Below are 20,749 nucleotides of genomic sequence, written 5' to 3'. Positions count from 1 at the left end.
AAAGAAAAAAAGAAGACGAAGCAATGGAAAAGAAGAGAGAGAAACGAAGGAGTAAGAGAGGGTTGCAAGTTTTCTAAAAGGCGGGCCAACGAAAGAGTCTCTCGCGGAATCACAGAATGGACTCGTGCATTGTTGAGGTAGTTGCAACGTTGTGTTGTGTCAAGAGTCAGATGAATATGATTGTTGGAAAGTGTCATTGAGATGACTCCTGAAAATTAGGACATAAGCTTGCTAATTTTCGAAATTTTGTATTTGTACCACCCACTAGGATGTATCTTATGCAATATAAATCATCGATTGTCGTTTGGTCAACACTAATGTTGGAAAGCGAGTTTAAGCTATTGAAATCTCGAGACTCCGAGACTGGTAATTTATTCAATCTAATTTAGTGCCTACAACTTTCACTTATCTTGAATAAAGACTTGGACTACTCAAAACCTAAATCACCTTCGAAGCAAACTAAATAAGAACGAAAATTAACATCTCTCGTTTTTATGAAAACAATAGAACTAGTTTGATAAAAAGAAGATGAAGTTCTAGAAACTCGTCAATACTCGAAAGATGAAATTAAAAGATCAAACAAATTAAATTTCAATTAAGATAAATTATTACGATCAAATCACATTTGGTTGTGTAGAGGCATTCCAGCAAGTTTGCTTGGTGGAAGCATTCCACCGCCCACATTTAGGAGGGGCATGATGCCTTGAGGTGGAGGGTTCTACATCCCTTGGTTATGAATAGGTGGCATGTTCTTGGCTCGGAAATGTCTTTCCACAAGGATTCCCACCCTCCTTTTAAAGTTCCTCAATCTCTTGAAATTACAAGATCCACTCCACGTGTTAGTTGGAGGATCATAAGGAATTGCTTCCCCCATTAAAACAAATCCGCATGAAAGAGACAGCAAGAATTTCACAATACGAAAAATTTGATTGATTTGAGACAAGATATAAGTCCAAAAAGTAAAATACAATAAAGCTATCTTGATTGAGTTGCTGCAGTGCAAGCAGATAATAAGAATGCCCATATTAACCGAAGGACCGACATGGAAGGATTACCTATCACAAGACTACTTAGGCCTTGTGCCGCTACGTAAACTCATATATTAACCACAATGGCCAAATATGACACTTTTGTCCATCCCCAAGCCAAACTTGGGTAGATATGCAGTTGGAACAAACTTTTATCTTTCTAAACACGTTTCCATTAAGCAAACTTATCTGCTAAACAATTGTCTTAATCACTATATTTAAATACCAATTAACATAATAGATCACGTGCAAAACTTGCCCGAATAAAAGCCAAGCACGTATAGTCGGCCAAGAACAAAGATCGCAGCAGCACAATTGCCTCATGCTTTGGTCAACAAAGCACAGCGGTTTTCATAAATGAGAGAATGTAATCTCCAGGATGCAAAGTTCATGGCAGAATTAGAAGATCAAAGCTTCCATGCCCCATAACCTTTCCTCAGAGGCAGGTACGCATCAGCAACAACCCATCGAACTCTAGGCAGACCTGTGCGACCAAACAGAACTCATTAGCGCCACTTTCCAAAAAGAGAAGCAAAAAGAGAACCGATCAAGAAGCTTTACCAGCAAGTTTGAAAGCACGCTTTGGAGATACGTTGACTCCAAATGCAAAGTAGTAGGGCCCTGTATCAACAGTGTAGATCCAACTCCTGGCTTTTTCTTCACTGTAATAGCAAGCAACAAATTGTGGTTAGACAAAATAATAGGGACAGTAAATCGAGATGATCAATGACTACAGGCAAGGACCATCACTTCAAGAACCATTCGCAAAAGAATTAACACGCGAGAGAAACTGTTGCTTCTGTACCAGCCAAATACCATTCTTAAGCATCCTCATAGTCACCATAATACTAACTATGATATTGTAATGAGGACCAATTTCAAGAAGGGTTCACATCACATGAAAGGGAAATGTGCCACATCTGGCAATGAAAGAAAAAAAGAAACAGACCCAATCATCCCTCTATGTCAAAATCAATTCTAAATCAAAACATAGCATCAATGCTGCCACATAAGGTAGCAATAAGGAATCACCTTTAAGCTTAAGCACCTGAAAGAGACAGCATAATAATCACTGCAAAACATACTCAAATCTAATTGGAAATTTACTTAAACCAGAGCTAAGAGACCAAATTATGAGTCATTGTTCTCGGCCAGAACAAGAAAATAGTTATTCACGAAAAGCTGTGTGTCATTGTATTTTTAGACCTCGTTCGTGAAAGACAAGCAAAGCATGGCACGAAGAATTCAGTCATCTCACCCTCCAGCCATAGGTAATTCCAACATATCACGGAGAAGCTGAAAAATGACCGATAAACAAAGGCGAAACAGAGTACAAGCAGAGAGCATGGTCTGAGTAATATGAAGTTGAAAAACCCAGCACCCGTCTCAACCTACTCAGTTCATTTCATCAACAACCATTTAGAAGCCGAAAAATGACCGATAAACAAAGGCGAAACAGAGTACAAGCAGAGAGCATGGTCTGAGTAATATGAAGTTGAAAAACCCAGCACCCGTCTCGACCTACTCATTCATTTCATCAACAACCATAATAATGATGAACAAACATGTTGCCACACAGAACACAACCCTGGCAAACAGATAAGACCACAGTCTCGAACCACTGACCTTTTAACAACCTGCGCAACCGTCTTAATATAAGTATTGATGATCTCATCTCTAGTAGGATCGCCCTCCGGCCCCTCCATTACGACCAGCCAATGCAATAAGTCGGCTTGGTCAGGATACACTATGTCGATAAATAAGTCCTCCTCCTTTTCCAGGTTCCGACGGGCCTGGCCGGTCAGCGAACAGCTTCTTGAACGATATAGATGGAATTGTAATAAGCGCATGCCCAACTGTGGCAAGCAAAGTCAGAAAGTGATTTCCTTTTACTAGAAGGGGAAATCGTTTTCCTCCAATCCAAGTTTGTTGCTTTGAGTTCATGAAACACATTTTTTTCAAAGATCAATCACTTTTCCATCATCCAAACACTAAGGAGTCAAAAAATAATTCTCCGGAAGTAGTTTTTCTTCAAACAAACGGACCTTATGTTTCAGTTAAGATACGTAAACCGACCCAATCGCCTAAAATGTTCTCCAAATTGTTAGGAAATCAATTGTTTTTTTTTTCTATTTAAAGGAAATTCGAGAAAGGGATGTAGTTACATATGAGTTGCTTAGGGGCATCCAGGGTGGCTGGGCAGAGGCATTCCGGCAAAGGTAATCCTTGGGGGATTCCACTGCCCATATTTGGTGGAAGCATGATTCCTAGAGGTGGAGGGTTCTGCATCCCTTGGTTATGTATAGGTGGCATGTCCCTGGCTCGGAAATTTCTGTTCTGCATATTTTTCCCCCTTTCAAAGTTCCTCGATCTGTTCAAATTACGGGGTTGATCATCATGCCCATTCCACTCATAAGTTCCAGTTGGCGCGAAAATAACAGTTTCGCCTGACAAATGTGGAAAAAATGCATTATGACACGGACAAGAGATTGCATGAAAGAGAAAGGCAAGAATTTCACAATGAGATATACCGAATTCGCTCGATCGATTTGAGACTAGTAATTTTATTTCGAACGAATATTATGTAAGTCCACAAAAGTAAAACGGAGAAAAGCTTTGTCTTGATTGAGCTACTGCAGTGCAAGGGCGAACGATAACAATAATGCCTATATTAACCAAAGGACTGACATGGAAAGATTACCTGTCCCAAAACTAATTAGGCCTCGTGTTGCGACATAAACTCATGACTCTTTCATATAGTAACCACAAGGGAAAAATATGACATTTTTTCCATCCCCAAGCCTAATTTGGGTAGATTTGCACTTGGAAGTAACTTTTCTCTTTCTAAACACGTTTCCATTATCTACTAACGAGTTAATAATTAAAAATTCATGTCTTAATCACTATACTTAAATACTAATTAACATAACAGATCAGGTGCAATATGAACCCAAATAATTAGCCAAGCAAGTATAGTCGACCAAGAACAAAAACCAAAGCAGCACAACTGCCTCATGATGAGGTCAACAAAGCACGGCGGTCTTCATAAATGAGAGGATGGAATCTACAGGACGCAAAGTTCATGTCAGAATTAGAAGATCAAAGCTTACATACCCACATATTCATTATACTTGCCCAGGTACATATGAGTAGATTGTGGTATATATCCCAGCCCTGTGCAACAAAACAGAACTCATTAGCACCACTTTCCAGAAAGAGAAGCAAAAGAAAACCAATCAAGAAGCTTTACTTAGGAGGTTGGAATTATGGTCTTTGGATAGAGGAGCTCTAAATATAAAGTGGTGGAGCCCTACTATAACTGAGTTGATCTTCCTTCTGGCAACTTCTTCACTGCAATAGCAAGCAACAAATTGTGGTTAGACAAAATAATAGGGACCAAATACCATTCATAAGCAACCTCTCGGTCGCTATAACACTAGCTATGATATTGTAATCAAGACCAATTTCAAGAAAGTGTTCACTTCACATAAAAGGGAAATATGCCCCAATCATCCCTCCATGTCAAAATCAATTATAAATCAGAGCACAGCATCAATTCTGCCACATAAAGCAGCAATAAAGAATCACCATTCAGCTCAAACACCTGATAGAGACAGCATAACAATCACTGCAAAACAAATACTAAAATCGGCCTAATACTCTAAACCAGAGCTAAGAGACCAAAATATTAGTCACTGTTCTTGGCCAGAACAAGAAAAATGTTATTCATGGAAATTCGTTACCTGAACGCCATAGGAAATCCTAACATATCATGAAGAAGCTGAAAAAAATGACCGATAAACGATGGCGAAACAGAGTACAAGCAGAGAAAATGTCCGAAGTCGATAAACCCGCCGGTCTCAACCTACTCAGTTCATTTAATGAGGACGAACAAACAAATGGTCACACGAAACAAATCCCTGGCAAACAGATGAACACCACAAACTCGAATCACTGACCCTCCAACAGCCCCCGCAAGGAACTTAACACAAGTATCCAGGATCTCGCCAGCTTTATCGTCCGGTAGGATCTCGCCAGCCTTATCGTCCGACCTTTTCAGCATTATGGCAAAGTGCAAATGTTGGTTCCAACGGTTGGGCCCCTGATCGTTGAGCCACGAAGAGGTCGCCCTAGTCGCGAAGGCACGGGCGGAAGAAGCCGCGGCGAGGCGGCCATGGAACTCCGCGGAGGCCGCGGAGAGAGGGCGGAGGCGATAGCGGAGGAGGGAGGGGAGGAAGGGAGGGTAGCGAGGCGCGGAGGCGGGAGCGGAGGAGAAGTAGCGGGAGCGAGAGAGGAGGGAGGCGAGGCCTCGCTGAGGCTTGGAGAGGAGGCGGGAGCGAGTAAAGAGCTTCGTCGCCATGCTGGAGACTGACGAGTCTTCGCTGTTTTCGAGACAAAAAAAAAAAGGTGAAATTTGGACGAGAGTGAGAAAGATGAAGGTTTTTTAGGGTATCACATCAATGATGCCTTCGTTTCGCGAAAAGAAGAGTAATTTGGAAAAGAAAATTTTTGAAAAATAATTACTCACCACTAGGGCCGTTATTGGATTTGGGTTGGGTCGAAAATTTGATCCATTTAAGTCGTTTTGACCCATTTTTATGTAATGTAAATTTTTTTACATATATCGCACTCGACCTATATTCAACTCATATACAATCTAAATTATATTACTAAAACATTTTCATACGTAACTAAATTTATAAAAACTTATTCTTGTGACTTTTTTTAAAGATTATATTGCTAAAATACTTCTAAATCTATGAAAGCTTGTTTTTCTACGATTTTTAAAGATGATATTGCTAAAACTCTTTCATTAAATACAAATTTAATGGACAATTTTTATATTTTTTTTTAAAAAATTGAGGTTCTCTTTTTTTCTTGAAAAATATTTTTATGAAGTATTTTGTTAGAAACAACAATATTTTTGGATATTTGTCTGAAATTTGAAAATGAATTAAAAATTGAAAAATCCGATTGCATTCCTTTTTAATGTTTTTAATTTTTTTAAATCTAATTTGTACTTTTTTATTTTTATTTAAAAAATAGAATTCAATTTTTTTAAATCGAGTTTTAATTAATTTTCTTTTTCTTTTCTTTTTCCTTTTTCTTTGCTAGTTGTTGGCCACAATGACAACCTTCAAGCTGAACCTTGCTAGCCTCAGGCAAGTGTCACGGGCCGAGAGTTTCCTTGGCCTCGAAAACGACCCGCGGGCGCCTAGCGAGCGGAATCGCCGAGCCAGCCCTTTTCTTTAGTTTTCCACGAACGACACGGTGAATGATTCTTCGTGCGAGATCCTACCATGCTCGGCTTTGCTCGGGCGTCTAGTCCATCGAGTAAGGCGGCGCTTCTCTTTAAGCACAACAACCGGTTTCGGCCTACCATGGCCTCGTCAGGAGAGCGGCATCAGCTCCCAACCAGTTTGTGCACGGGAGGCCTACCCCGTCTTCAGAGCTCCTAAGTAATGTAATCCTTCTATCCTAGAACTCCTAGCATCAACCGTCCTGACGCCACTCCCATGGACCAGTTGTGTTCTACCCTTCTGCCTCATGCTCTTCACCAGATAACCCCAAGCGCCACTCACAAGTGTCACAAGTACGGGAGGATTCACGGACCGTGACATTCTCCCCCACTCAATTCGCAACGCCCTCGTTGCGATCTGTTCTGTCGCTTCCTTGCGTAAATTAACCATTGATGTGCCACTTTTGGGAATTCACATCGAACGGTCACGCTCGCCCAACAAAATAGGTTTTGCTCCACCGGTAGCCTCTTTTGATCTCAACCGCTCGGCCTTTCTCAGTCACCTACGCTTTCTGGCAAATATGGCATTTTTTGCCAACCGCATCTTTTGGCAACACCATTTCAGCCTAACCAGCATCTTGACCCTAACAAACCAATGGAGGTTCTTTTCTTGTTGAAAACGTGACAGTAGACCTCTTCTTCGAATTCACCGATCGATCCAGGAACGTTATCCCCATTCAGCAAAGGTTCGGTTTTTCTCTAACCCGCATTCCACTCGACGAGAAGCCGACTCGTCCTAGCACCCATCCACTAGGACTTATCTGCTTGACCCGCACTTGAGCAAGGAGTCCGATTCTCCGACTTGCTCGCTTGCTTACTGGAGGGATTCCGGCTACGATACCATTTGTCACGGGCCGAGAGTTTCCTTGGCCTCGGAACGACCCGGGCGCCTAGCGAGCGGAATTCGCCAGCCGCCCTTTTCTTTAGCTGTTCCATGAACGACACGGTGAATGATTCTTCGTGCGAGATCCTACCACGCCCAGCTTTGCTCGGGCGTCTAGTCCATCGAGTAAGGCAGCAGTTCTCTTTAGGCACAACAACTGGTTTCGGCCTGCCATGGCCTCGTCAGGAGAGCGGCATCAGCTCCCGACCAGTTTGTACACGAGAGGCCTACCCCGTCTTCAGAGCTCCTAAGTAATGTAATCCTTCTATCCTAGAACTCCTAGCATTAACCGTCCTAACGCCACTCCCACGGACCAGTTGTGTTCTACCCTTCTGCCTCATGCTCTTCACCAGATAACCTCAAGCGCCACTCACAAGTGTCACAAGTACGGGAGGATTCACGGACCGTGACACAAGGCGCCATGATCATCACTCATGAAAATAGTTGTGCATAAAATTTTATCGACAATGAAAATATTTTCCATTGACCAATTTTTCCATATTTGATAAGTAATTATTTTTTCGGAAATATTTTTCAAATCATTCTTTTTTTGCGAAATGAACGCAGCTCTTTTTCTTTCTCAGGATTAGATAAAGGAAAATTTACTTGTTAGATATATTTAGAATATTCTAAATACATATAATACATCTTTATGATATTATGGATATATAAAAAATTCTAAATATCTTTACCATTGACTATAATTGATTGTGTAATATTTTGTTAATGTAGATAATCAAACTATAAAGCTTATAAATAGGCTCATCTGATACTTATTAGTACATATCAATATATATATATATATATATATATATATATATATATTCTCTTTGTCTCTTCCGCTTTCTTCTTAAATTTACAGAAACGACTTTTTACGTGTTTAGCATTTGGCTAGCAACAGTGACTGGTTTCATAAACTTATATGAAATGTTGACATTGGTTTCGGGCATTTATTTTTCTTTGTATGTGTCTTTTAAGGCTCCTCATTCTTGAGTTTTTTTTTTTTTTTTTTTTTGCGGTCCTCATTCTTGAGTATGAATAGTGCCTTTTGTTCTTCAAGACAAGGAGGCTTTTAAAAGTATCGATTACTGGAAAAAGTTAAATCAACATCGTAATGGGTTTGTCTTTTAAGCGTCGGAGCTGGTTTGCGCTCAGCTTTTCCTTTCTACTTCAGGCAAGATCATCTTAACTTCTTCGTCATTATAACTAGAAAGAATTTTGCCGGTATCTACTATCCAATTTGTGTGGTTTCCATACATGTGTGTCATATTTTCTCTAGACTCTAAGATGTAATTTGTTCCTTGATGCCGAACACCTTTCGTACAGGATTTCGATCATATCGAAAAACAAGTAGAAGCTGCTGGTGAGAAAATGAAGAGGCTTTGCTCCAAACTTTTCCATGATGTGCAGCCTCAATTGGGTTCAGAAGGAGATGCTTCTGCCAGTGGCAGTGCTAATTTAATGAAAAGTGTTGAAAATGAACCCAGGAATAGCATCCCAAATCAATCGCAGGTGGCCTCTGTTAAGGGAAGAAAATATTCAACAAATATTTAGGAAATATTTGTTATTCTGTTACATTTTGTATCTTATCTCTTAGAATCGGCAAGTACTTAGAGAATATTTGTTATTCGATTACCTTTTGTATCTTATCTCTTAGAGTACCTTACATATATTGTATTTGCAACACAATTATGTACTGGAAAAAGGAATGAACTTTTTTAATTAATTTCGTGGGCCGTGAATTGAGCGAGCCTAGTCCTTTGACATTTGACCCCCCCAGTTGGATACTCAAGAGATGTACGCCGGTGGTAGAAAGTAATGATGAACATGTCCCGAGGATCACTGGACAATTGCAGGTGACCTGCCATTTGGACCCTTTTCAGGAACCAATTGAACCTCAAAACTTCTAATTGCTCTGCTCAGAATTCGATTGAGGTGCCGGCGTCTTCCTCAGATGTGAGGCTACCGGATGAACCCACTTCTTTTGTTAGTATAAAGGACCGAGGACATACAATGGACAATCCTAGTCAGGAACCTGAACAAAGTGAACCTCAAAATTTGTTTGAGGTGCCGGAGAGTTCTTCAGATTTCGGACCACTCGACAACCTAAGTGCGCTTGATAGTGCGAAGAACCAACTGGGACATTCACTCAACGACCCTAGTCTGGAGCCAACTGGATCTCAAACTTCTGATCCCTCTTCTCCAGATTTGTTTGGGGCGTCAGAGTCTTCTTCAGAATTGGAACGGCTTGACATAACCTTTGCTTTTGCTAGAGTTAAGAACCTGGGAAAAAAGTAAATTATAATATCAATTAATGTAGTCCACATTAAGAAAACTCTTACATTAACGACTCCAATCAGGAAAAAAGTGAGTCTCAAGCTCGTAATCCCTCTTCCAAGAATTCGTTTGAGGTGCCAGAGTCGTTAGACATAGTACAACTGGACAAACCAACTGCTTTCGGTAGCATGAAGAACCACCAAACACATATGTTCGACTCCCCAAGGGCTCCAGTTTTTCGTGCATATACTCAAGGGTGGACTGTCCGTATCATCTTCGGGGCGTACAGACGGTACCTTGACCAAAGAAAAGGCTGCCAAGTTTTGGAAGGAAAATGCCGTGCATGGGGAGTCGTCCGCACCTGAGATGTACTTAATCTCTTCTGTTGAAAAGGATTTATGCGAAGTTGATTTTCTGTCCATTCATCTCCCTAGCGACCACATTCCAAACACTGCAAGTTTAGCCTTGAACAAGCTTTCACCTGCGGATTCAGTTCATGCTGAGGAGGACCTTGTCCCTTCTGACAGCTTCACAGTTGAAACTGTTGGCAGTGTCGGTGCTTCAAATACGATCGCTTCATCTGATATGTCTTCACCAGTTGCATCCCATGAGCAAGAGGCAAAGACAACATATCTTGAAAGCTTAAGCAATCCAGTGGAAGTTGAATCTTATGAGTCAGAAATCTTGCCTGAAGTTTCCTTTCAAAGAGGGAGCTTTTGTGACGATGAAGTTGGTATTGTAAGGTGTATACCTCATAGTTCCAGCTTTACCCCATTTGCCCTATCTGGTGGAAGCGGTTAGTATTTTCAGATTTCTTTGGTTGCAAAATCTCTACATCCTTTCCATTCATGCATGATTTTAAGTTTCAACATGTTATTATAAACTCATCTCACATCCCAGCTAAATGATGCTCCATTTCCTGTTCCATTCGAAAGAAGACCACGCATACCTTTGATTCAAGAGAAAGGACGGTAAAGAAATATGAACAGCTTGAAATATGGTATGAAGTCAGTCAAACTGAGAGCGCGTCTAATCAGGAAATAGAACATACTACTTAACCATCCAGCCTTTCCAGACCGTCAGAGTTCACCAGAACATCAAGTTGAGTGTGATTTGGAACTATTATAGGTCATACCAATACTTAATTAGGTAAACTGCATTAGAAAGGTAAACTTGGCTTTTTTGACCGTAGGGATGAATTAGTTGAGGATGATCCACTGCGACATTAATAAGAATGATTGTTAGGGGGTTTGTTGAGATATGGAGATAGAAATATAAAATGTAGTATGAAAGAAGACACAGCTTCCCATAGAAATGATGTAGTCGTGAGCAGGTATCTTTTGTTTTTCCTACGGCTACAAATAACTTTTTTGCACCCGAGTTGTACTTGTTTTTGTCGAAAATTTCAAACCCGGACTTTGCTATGCTTGGCGCTATAGAATTGTTCGATGATCTTTTAACAAGTAGGCGTACAAAATTTCATTCCATGCATCAGGGACTCCTGGTAAACACCAGTGGATGCAATCACCAAATGTTTTGGGGTCAGATCTCTGCGCCTTTGTTAAGAGTTTCCCCTTCCGCTCCGTAAAAACCGATGTGTGAGCATCTTTTCTGAACTCCGACATCTGAGTTATGTTCAACAATGTTACATTGATCTTTAGCTGTCGTAGGGCATGACGTACTATTTTCATGATCTCAAGGTTTGATCCACTGCCCCAGTATGGACCCTGGATAGGGTATGATTCACCGAAGCAATTCCCATCACTTCCAGGTCTCCATTCCCAGCTCCTGCAAACCATAGGAACAACAGACTAATGACTATGCTTGAATAGATTGTATCTGCACAACTTTTGTTGACTTCCATATCTAAGTGAGAGGAAACTGAGAATGCTCTGACCAAACAGAAAACAGAACAACAATTTGACTGATATGAATACAGGGTAGACATATAAAAAGCATGAAAAGCATAAAAGCTTCACTTCTGAGAGGTTTTCAACCATGAACCTTTGATGCTTGCTTAAACAATTCCTCAGCATAAACAGCATAGAAATGATGCCTAATATTCCTTATTATGGACATAAGTTTAGTCCCATTGCACCATATACACAGTGATTTTAGAGGGGGTACTCACCACAAATGAGTTGGGGACATACTCATGAAGAAAACCTTTTGCTTTTGAGGGTCGATGCTTGATTCTAGCCAATTTGCCCAAGTTTCTAAAGCCAATCTGTATGCATCGGTAACATTGTATTCTCGGACATTGTCTCTCGAACCATATCTGGTAGAAGAAGGCGAACTAAACCCAGTCACTACTATGGATCCAGATTGGTTCGACTTTAATAAAGTAGAAGTGACATAAGAGTCAAGCATATAGCAAGAAAGATCACGGACTGTTATGATGAAGAGCTCACGTTGCATTGATCAGAGGCTTGTACATCCACCACACGTAGCTCTCAAATACAAGCACGTCGACTCCCTGCCAGTGCCTACTGTGATTGGCGACCGAGTCAAGCTTGACGAGCCTCTTGTGGACGGTATGATTCGTGGCGTGATCTGATATCGATTCGACTATAAATGGAGCCCAGTAATACTCAATTGACGCGTTGTAATCCTGCCACATGTCAGGAAAATGCCAGATCAAGCCTTAGGTTTTCCTTTCCAACATGTCGAGAGAACGTCTAGGTGTACCTTAATGGTGAAAATCTTCCTAGGAGGGACTCTCCGGAGTGACCTCTTTCCTTCCGGGATTACAGATTGCACCATGCACACCATTGAGTCAAATTGGGCTCTTTGTAATGAGTCACCCACAAACATCAGTCTCTTGTTCCTTATCATCTCCAGCATCATCAAAGGGTCAAACCTGAGATATAGCCAACGAAACGGTAGGTACGCAACTTATAACTTCTACAGGAACTGACAAATATGAGTGATATACAGTTAAAAAGAAATGGTCATGAGAAAGATGAAGTTACCTTGGAAGGTTGCACCCATTTGGTTGCCACCTCCAGTTCTGGTACATAGAATCAGGTCTGCCATTTTTGAGGCAGGTCACCTGTTTCACCAGGTAAGGGCACTGGTCTTCTCTGTAAAGAGGGTACGACACATTGTCCCACACCCACCGTCCCTCGAAAACGTCGCACTCGTCTTTGATCCGGTCTTGCGGTAACACCAGCATCGGCACTCCATGCTCGCGGCCTGTGGGTTCGCCGTGAAGCCGGAAAGCCTTGCTCTTGCAGCTCCTCAAGTTGTCCAGGACTAGTCTCGCGGTTCCTAGGATGAGAACCGAGGCTAGTGCGAGAGGGAAGAGGGATTGGATTTGGCGGTCGAGCGGGGATTTCGTCTTCATCTCCGGATCAGAAGATGAAGGAAGAGAATGGCGGAATCCAATCTCAGGATTGTGCAATTCTCTTTGGGGGTGCTCGGGATTTAGTATCTTGAGTCTTAAGCATGTGCGTGGCCTATACTTCATGCAACCACCGGTTGGTGATCTTGAGCTTTAGATGTTTGTTTTGGGATGACAGCGAAAATCGTGTACTTGCCTTGGGCACAAGCAAGCAAGTTATGATGTCGCTGCCGGTCTTGGTTCTCTCTCTCCATTTTTCTATCCTCCTCGTGTTTCTAGCGACATAGAAGACGTGTCTTTTTTATCGGGGGACTGGATTTTTTTCATTATTCTTTTTAGATTTCGAATCTTAGTTATTAATTAATATTAGACACCTAGAAACTTTACAGACGGGAGCTAGCACCGAGCATGCCTTTCCACTGGACTTAAAATCAATGTTCCAAGCTTCAAAAGCATGACCTAGTGTTTTTTGGGTTTCTATCAATATTTAAAATATTATGTGAATTTTTAGAAAATTATCGAAAATTATATTTTAAATATACGCGTTAAGATTCGAGTATTCCGAAAGTTTAAAAATTTTCAGATCTTTAAAAGGTCGGACCGCATGAGTTGTAAGATTGTGATCATATGAAAAGTGAAAGGTTGATCGATAAAGAATAACGCTAAAAAGATAAATTTATATAATCATTTCATAACTAATTTGACAAATTTTTATTAAGTGTCAAATATGATACAACGCATTTAAATGCTCACTTTAAGTTCATCATATTATTTTACAAATCACTCATGTCTATAGGTGGGAAGCATTATTTGAGTGTTAAATTCCGTATAGCTTTAATTGATTATTTGAGAAAATACCAAAAAATTGTTTACTTGGTAAGGGTTTCATATTAAATTCACTTTTGACCAAAGCTCAAAAGAGCATTCGCAATCTTTTTATAAAAGGGATAATTATATAAATAATCCATAAATTTAATCTCAACATGTAATTTGATCTCTAAACTTTTAATAAGTTCAATGTAAATCCCTAAATTTGTGGTAAAATTTAATCTAATCCCTAAATTTGTATAGCCTCGGATCAATTTAGATAATCTAGAGATTAAATTGAACATATATTAAAATTTAAATGATCATATTGAAAAAAATTAACAGTTCATGAATCAATTTTACATTGAATTAAAGTTAAGAGATTAAATTAAGTAAATTAAAAAATCCGAAATCACATTGCATATTTAGGCAAAACTTTGAAACTAATTTTGTCATTTTCCCTCTATAAAAGCAAGTTATTGATTATATATTTTTCTAGCAAATTATTAATATCTCCAGCACACGGATGACGGTATACGCGAAGGCCTCGTCTCTTCCCTCCCCTCTCGCCATTTCCTCCGTTCCACGATAACCGCGCTCGAGCAAACACCACTCCAGCCATGTTCGGCGGCGGAGCGGCGTGCGGCCTCCGAACCTGCTGCCTCCGCCCTCTGCGCTCGCCGATCGAGCCCCTCCTTCGCCGGAGTACTCGGTCGCGCTGGCCTCCCCGCCGGCGGTCCTCCTCCGCCGCGGGGGCGGCGGCCTGCTTCGCCTCGAGTGCGGGGGCGAAGCAGAAGGTCATTGTGATATCCGGGCCCACCGGAGCTGGCAAGAGCAGGCTGGCGCTGGAGCTCGCCAAGCGGCTCAACGGCGAAATCATCAGCGCCGATTCCGTGCAGGTTTTTGGCTGTTTTGCTCTCTTTTGTAGCTTCGAGTTTATCGCGGCGAGGGTAAGAAATGGGGGATTGTTAGGTATGGATGATGAGCAGTGTTGTTGGTGGATTGTTTAGAAAATGTAGAGATAAGTTGGTGAAAACGCGCGTATAGGTGGTTTCTGTTGCTTCTTAGGTATAGTGTGGTGTTAGGCTTAGGATGGTTTAGTTGCGTGCATTTGATGATGCGTGCATGAGGAAAAGTGAGAGATGAATCAGGCAGTTTACCTTAGTAACACTGCGACGGGATCGAGTAATCATGCTATTTTTCTTTTGCTGAATAATGCGAGCATAGAATTCCATAGAATGGCTTATCTGCATTGGTTGGCTGTGTCTGGGATCGGAAGGGCCTTGTTGTGCCTATGTAACTTTGGTTGGGAATGATGAATTATCTTCATCTTGTGGACTAGGACAATCCATCTTCAGTGAGGTGAAGAGTGCATGCTTCGATATGTAGTCGCAGATCTTTATTCTCTTGTTAAGGAGAAAATCTCTTCCATGTGTTACAGGTCTATCGAGGTCTGGATGTTGGATCCGCAAAGCCTTCCCTGAGGGACAGAAAGGTGCGTGGATTATTTGCCGATTTTCTACTTGCCAAGTCAAAGTTTGTGTTCTGACAATGTCAAGTGCACTTTACACAGGAGGTGCAGCATCATCTAGTTGACATTTTACATCCGTCTGAAGGTATATTGCTGTATTTTGATTAATGTTGACAGTAAGACTTGTTTCATTTGCCTGTTGAGGGAAGTTATTCTTACAAGCTTGCTATCGTGACATTGTGGCAGATTATTCTGTTGGCCAATTTTTCAAGGATGCAAGGCAAGCTACTAAAGATATTATTGACGGTGGTCGTGTTCCTATAGTTAGCGGAGGGACTGGTCTGTATTTACGGTGGTATGTTTCTTCATACGGTTGGCTTCAAGACCTTTGCATGGCTTGTGTTTCTTATCCTGCCTTTTCTATGGAAAACTAATCCAAGAATTTGGTATCCCAAGGTTCTCCCCAATTCTGGATGAGGAGTTCTTCCATCACCTCTAATTTTTTAGCATCTCTTCAGTGAAGTCTACTCTTCTATAAAGTTGGCTTTGGCATATAAAAGCTCATTCGAAATATATCGATGGATGATCAGTTATTTGGAGTATAATATTCCTGAGATTTGTTGATCTTCTGCTGGCTTATTTGTCTAAATGCACTTGCTTGTTCGCACACCATACAATGATGGGAGCCTAGGATGGCACTCTATTTACTCAATTAAGTATTCAAATCTAGTCTTTTCATAGAGAATGGATTGCATGGGTAATTAGTCATAATAAGATCATTGTCTGTGTATTATTGTTTTAAACTCTTGAATGATCCTGTTATATCAGTTACATTTATTGAAATTTGTAAGAAGACTTCAGTGTCACATCAACATTTTGCAAACTATTAGGTATATGTATGGGAAGCCAGATGTTCCAAAAGCTTCTCCAGAAATATCATCTGAAGTTTACTCAGAGCTTGCAGACTTGCAGAAAAATGGTGATTGGAATGCAGCTGTGCAGTTGGTGGTCAAAGCTGGCGATCCAAAAGCCCAGCACTTGGCTGCAAATGATTGGTACCGCCTGAGGCGTAGTCTTGAGATAATTAAGGTTGGTCCATGACATTAGCTTATGTAAATTGGCCATTCTCTGCGTAAATCACAATTTCCTTTTGCATTTACTTAAAGTCTTTTACCTGATCAGGGAACTCATAATATGCTTTTGTTTCTGTATGGTGGCTGATGGAAGGCTTCGGCCGTATTGGTTCTATGTAATCATTTATTATGTTGATAATGCATTTGGTGTCCTCTCTCTTCAACAGTCCAGTGGAGCACCTCCATCTGCCTTTCAGATACCTTATGACTCATACAAGGAGAAGTTCCAATCCAACATGAGTGATGGAAGTCAAGAAGTTACGTCTTCTGTTGCACTTGAGGAGATTAGGTCGAAGGATTTAGATTACGATTTTATTTGCTTTTTCCTCTCAAGTCCAAGAATTGATCTTTATAGATCACTAGATCTCCGATGTGAAGATATGCTTTTAGGTATGCAATGTCATTTGACGGGATCGATCGTTCATCATAGAGATGTTAAGCCTTGCTTTTTAGAGAGAATTCTTCTCTTCTCCTCATTAGTACATGTTTGCACCCCATTAACAGCCATAATGAATCTCAACTTCTGGAGAAGTTTAGCATGTCACATTTATGAAGGACAGTTTACGTACTTAATCACATGTCTCGCATAAGAAATTCTAGATGGCATGTTTAGCAGGTAATGACGGAATTTTGGCGGAAGCTCGATGGCTTCTCGATGAGGGTCTTCTCCCAAATTCCAACTCTGCAACTCGAGCTATTGGTTACAGACAAGTAAGGAATTTGATTTGTGATGCACAGCCAGCCTGTGATTTCCACCTTCATTGATGCATTTCAGTGACAATCTTTGCTGTTTTTGGCCATCGTTTCATTCCAACTCTGGCTTTCTTCTTTCTCCCACTTTTTATGCTAGAGCTGTTGATTTGAATCCAGGCAATGGAGTACCTGATGTGGTGTAGACAACATGAAGGAAGGACCTCTGCACGGGATTTCTTAGCTTTCTTGTCTAACTTTCAGAAAGCATCCAGGTAATGCACATTGGTAGCAATTTGGACGTTAGTATCGTATGCTAATTAAGTTGACCATTAAAGTGGTTGAGATTACTGTTTCTTAATTTTTGCTTTGAAGAACTTCAAGACTAGTGAGTTTTAGCTTCTTGTGAGTTGTTAAATGGCCTATAAGTATGGAGCTGTATTTTCATGTTGAGGTAGGCATGACTTCTTTTTAGGGACAAGTATAGGCATCAAGCCTATGCATTTGTATGAGTAGTGAAGAACTGCAGGGGTTGGGGAAGACTCATGCCTCCTTTCTCTTCTCTAATGCCTATAATAATTGAGTGGGAAACTCTCTCTCTCTCTCTCTCTCTCTCTCTCTTTCTCTCTGTGTCTGAGGGGATTGGGAGTCGGGAACTTAAATGGGAATGGAACAATCTCCTGAGTGGATTATGTTGTAGTTGGACATTTAGATGTATCTGCACAATATTCCAAACACGGAGTATTAGGAAACACCAAATTTAGTTTGCATGATATTATATGGAATGCTCTTCTTTAATTTTCTTATTGTACTTTTTTTCTATTGAAAATTAGTATTTGAAGTTATACCAATGAGAAATGCAGGTGGCACTTGCAATTGGTATTATGTCTAACACGTGCATGATTAATTGATGATAATTACAGTATCGCCTGTTCTTAAACAACTTCTTCCTGTTTTGTTGATGAAAGATTCTTCTCTTCTGCAGAAATTTTGCAAAAAGGCAGATGACGTGGTTCCGGAATGAGCATATTTATCACTGGCTTGATGCTTCTAAACCACTGGTAAGTTTGACTGCTTTACATTCAAATGATACTTTGAAGATATTGTTTGTATAACGTATGCAACCACACTAAGTTACTTTGCCATATTGAGTTTGTCTAGAGTTGCTAATATAGCATTAAGTTCACACTGCTGACAACCCTACATCTACATGTTTCAAATAGCCCAAAAAAAAAAGAAAAAGAAAAAAAAGAGCGAGGTCCTTATGAATTTCTCTCTGCATTGGGTCATCAATCATCATCAAATCCATAGAATTCTTCACTTGTTTATGTTATTTTGGGTGTGCCTCATGAATGACAGTAATTTGTAAGTAATTAGGCTTTGTTAGATGTCTGCTATTCAGGTACACCTCGTCCATTTTCTCCAAAGAAAATAGTAATTTACTATAATAGGATACCACTAATCTAAATCTCTATCTTTTTCTTTGTTTTATAACGATGCTTGCTGGTTGTAGCTATTCAGAGTAGGAAGGTATGAGAGTTACGGAGTGAGCAGCACGCTTAGCAATGCATTGTAAACTTGACATGTTGGAGGGGTTGAGTATGTCCTAGAAAAATAATTTGTCTCCTGTGATGAATATTCTCCACACATGTTAGCTTTTGTTTTACTGGCTACCAATTTCTCTAAAGAATACACTTTGCAGGAAAAGGTTCTCGATTGCATTTGTCATGCATACCATGACCAAACTGGAGAACTCAATGTACCCGAGGCACTAAGAATGAAGAAAGAAATCTCAGGCCGCCGAGAAGATGCTGAACTTAAGGCATACCATACCAAAAACAGGTATCAGTCAGAAAGAGAGTGTTGGTGTAAATTTTCACTGCATTATCTGAATGTGATCTTTTTGCATTTGAAGGCATTTCATTTCTCGCGAAGATTGTTCAGATATTCTAGATTGGATCAGGAGAACCCAGGGGTCAACAGAAAGAACTTGTTCATTCTCCTGAGTGAACCTCCTTTGCTCATCATGACCTCACAAAACTCGGATACATGATGACCATTTCCTCACTGACCTTCAAGAGGTGCATCATTTGTGCTGTTGCTTTTTGCCAATGTCTTTGTTTCCTCATCATATTGGATTTACCACAATATGCTTGCTGATTCCCACTGCAGCAAAGGATGCAAATCTGTTTTTAAAGTTATCACTTGAAGAATGTAACTGATAGTCAAAGCAAATGCAGATCCTTCTCCAAGAGACTCAACGTTCCAGAAACAAGACCATTTACAGGATTATTCAACCAGCTTGCTTGTATATTGAAAGGTCTTTCCTGTCCTACTGTCCATTTCCTGGATCATCTGGTCAGGTCTGCAAGTTGAATTAGGTGTTTTGCCCCAACCTCTCTCCTCGGTTTGGATGTCAGCGGGAAAATGAGCATCATCATTTACCACACATGCTAGGGAATTTAATTGCCTTGCAGCATTTGAGGTTTGCCATGTTCAGAAAACACTCATAAACCAAAGGTGGATGCCTTGATCCTAAATTAAATCTTTGGGTGTGTGAGTACCTTTCCCTCCGACGTGGATGCGTTCTGAGCAGAGCATCCATTGGACATATTGTGGCTCATCTGCATTAGCCTCTACTGTTGCATTTGATTGGACTTTCCTATTGTCACCTTATGTTGGAGTCGCTTGTCTTCTCTTACCAATTTTGTAACGCTAATTGCTTTTGGAATGAAATCTTGTACTTCACAATTGAGAGCCGGCCGATAATATAGGCAAAGTTTCTCGATGCTTTTGTCTGTTTTTTAGGGTAAGTAGTCAAAGAAACCCTCGAAATCATTAGCATCAGGGCAGTGTCATAACTCAATCTTGGAATCTGACTGTCTAGTCCATTTATTCACTGTCTTACTAACAAGATTTCAATTAGGCATCTGAATTTTAATTCGCCGAACTGGGACAGCGATGTAAGCCCAGCAGTTGCTCCGATGAGCAAACAAGTCATGTTATTTTGGACTTGGCTTTTGAAGCTCTTAATTCTACCTAAACATCAAACAAGTGGAGTCCCTTTCCGTTAGTTGGGAAATGACCTTTTTCTTGGTTTGGTTGCTTGGTACGAGCGAGAGCTGTACGAAAGGAGCAGGTGAAAGATTTAAAAAAAAAAAAAAAAAAACCCGAGTCGTCGAGTGGAAAGGGATCTTTTTCAATTTGAGTATCTAGTTATTCCCGTGGGGACCAATCATATCTCTTACAGCAAAAGATAGATTCCACCTCAAAGCTAGAGTTTTGGATCTTGACGCGCACGACCAATTTCCCATTTTAATTTGCATATTTAACTTGTGTTCGTGAAGTTCAAAGGTGTCAAAAAATCCTCCCACGTTATAAAAAGTTAAAAGACTTTTTTGTCCAGTTGCCTCTCGTAGAATGTCGATATGGACTTCTGAATGCTTGTCGTATACACACGTCTCTTTGCGATTTGCTCGAATGCCATGAAATTATCAGAAAAAAAAAATTAATTTTAAAATGAAGAGAGCGAGAGTGAAGAGCTGGGGATACAGAGAAAGGAAGATGGAGAAAGGAAGCTATTCTCTGTAAGTCAGAGCGAGGTTCATCGTTCCTCGTAACGAGATCCCTTCAATTGTGGAAGGCATTAATCTAGAGACCAATCATCGTTAGTTCTATTGCTGTGTTGCAACAACATTATACGTGAACTAACGCAAGATGCCCGTGCGCTCCACAGTTTCGAGACTACATTTGTCATACAACTTTTAAATGTCATTGTCGATGTGAATTTTTACATATAAAAAAAATTGCAACACGTC

The 20,749-nt window shown here is 40.5% G+C and overlaps 3 protein-coding genes across 5 annotated transcripts; 1 reads left to right on the top strand and 2 right to left on the bottom strand.

Moving 5' to 3' along the window:
• Positions 1 to 1,086: 1,086 nt before the first annotated feature.
• Positions 1,087 to 5,428, bottom strand: LOC104451528 (multiple organellar RNA editing factor 8, chloroplastic/mitochondrial). Its single transcript, XM_039315950.1, has 7 exons — positions 4,988 to 5,428; positions 4,279 to 4,379; positions 4,143 to 4,202; positions 3,194 to 3,475; positions 2,655 to 2,884; positions 1,590 to 1,690; positions 1,087 to 1,512 (listed from the first exon to the last, which is right to left on the bottom strand). The coding sequence occupies exons 1-5, from the start codon at positions 5,386 to 5,388 to the stop codon at positions 2,766 to 2,768; spliced, it is 963 nt and encodes a 320-aa protein (XP_039171884.1). The 5' UTR covers positions 5,389 to 5,428; the 3' UTR covers positions 1,087 to 1,512; positions 1,590 to 1,690; positions 2,655 to 2,765.
• A 5,326-nt stretch (positions 5,429 to 10,754) lies between these two features.
• Positions 10,755 to 12,919, bottom strand: LOC104448520 (protein trichome birefringence-like 31). The gene is made up of 5 exons (XM_010062365.2): positions 12,460 to 12,919; positions 12,176 to 12,347; positions 11,899 to 12,098; positions 11,619 to 11,765; positions 10,755 to 11,275 (listed from the first exon to the last, which is right to left on the bottom strand). Exons 1-5 carry the CDS (start codon positions 12,831 to 12,833, stop codon positions 10,921 to 10,923), a joined length of 1,248 nt encoding a protein of 415 aa, XP_010060667.2. The 5' UTR covers positions 12,834 to 12,919; the 3' UTR covers positions 10,755 to 10,920.
• A 1,238-nt stretch (positions 12,920 to 14,157) lies between these two features.
• On the top strand, positions 14,158 to 19,719 carry LOC104448519 (tRNA dimethylallyltransferase 9). Of its 3 annotated transcripts, none has more exons than XM_018875956.2 (12): positions 14,158 to 14,536; positions 15,079 to 15,132; positions 15,211 to 15,253; positions 15,355 to 15,463; positions 15,999 to 16,197; positions 16,409 to 16,631; positions 16,855 to 16,952; positions 17,112 to 17,206; positions 17,917 to 17,992; positions 18,634 to 18,773; positions 18,847 to 19,012; positions 19,172 to 19,719. In XM_018875956.2, the coding sequence occupies exons 1-11, from the start codon at positions 14,258 to 14,260 to the stop codon at positions 18,935 to 18,937; spliced, it is 1,407 nt and encodes a 468-aa protein (XP_018731501.2). In that variant the 5' UTR covers positions 14,158 to 14,257; the 3' UTR covers positions 18,938 to 19,012; positions 19,172 to 19,719. The 3 variants fall into 3 exon arrangements, with proteins under 3 accessions (XP_018731501.2, XP_018731502.2, XP_018731500.2); XM_018875957.2 differs by having other exon boundaries at positions 14,159 to 14,536; positions 16,858 to 16,952; positions 19,104 to 19,719; XM_018875955.2 differs by having other exon boundaries at positions 14,159 to 14,536; positions 19,104 to 19,719.
• Positions 19,720 to 20,749: the final 1,030 nt, after the last annotated feature.

This window comes from Eucalyptus grandis, chromosome 6, assembly GCF_016545825.1.
Source record: "Eucalyptus grandis isolate ANBG69807.140 chromosome 6, ASM1654582v1, whole genome shotgun sequence".
Lineage (NCBI taxonomy): Eukaryota > Viridiplantae > Streptophyta > Magnoliopsida > Myrtales > Myrtaceae > Eucalyptus > Eucalyptus grandis.
This window is presented reverse-complemented; position numbering and strand designations above follow the sequence as displayed.

Excerpts from the sequence above, each read along its gene's own strand:
- LOC104451528 (XM_039315950.1), bottom strand. The coding sequence starts at position 5,388 with ATGGCGACGAAGCTCTTTACTCGCTCCCGCCTCCTCTCCAAGCCTCAG. Across the intron at positions 4,380-4,987 it reads CTTGCGGGGGCTGTTGGAGG|TGAAGAAGTTGCCAGAAGGA; the intron begins GTCAGTGATTCG and ends TTGCTATTGCAG. Across the intron at positions 2,885-3,193 it reads TGCCCCTAAGCAACTCATAT|TTGGGCATGCGCTTATTACA; the intron begins GTAACTACATCC and ends TGCTTGCCACAG.
- LOC104448520 (XM_010062365.2), bottom strand. The coding sequence starts at position 12,833 with ATGAAGACGAAATCCCCGCTCGACCGCCAAATCCAATCCCTCTTCCCT. Across the intron at positions 12,348-12,459 it reads AATGGGTGCAACCTTCCAAG|GTTTGACCCTTTGATGATGC; the intron begins GTAACTTCATCT and ends GCTATATCTCAG. Across the intron at positions 12,099-12,175 it reads GGAAGATTTTCACCATTAAG|GATTACAACGCGTCAATTGA; the intron begins GTACACCTAGAC and ends GACATGTGGCAG.
- LOC104448519 (XM_018875956.2), top strand. The coding sequence starts at position 14,258 with ATGTTCGGCGGCGGAGCGGCGTGCGGCCTCCGAACCTGCTGCCTCCGC. Across the intron at positions 15,254-15,354 it reads CATTTTACATCCGTCTGAAG|ATTATTCTGTTGGCCAATTT; the intron begins GTATATTGCTGT and ends ACATTGTGGCAG. Across the intron at positions 17,207-17,916 it reads AACTTTCAGAAAGCATCCAG|AAATTTTGCAAAAAGGCAGA; the intron begins GTAATGCACATT and ends TCTCTTCTGCAG.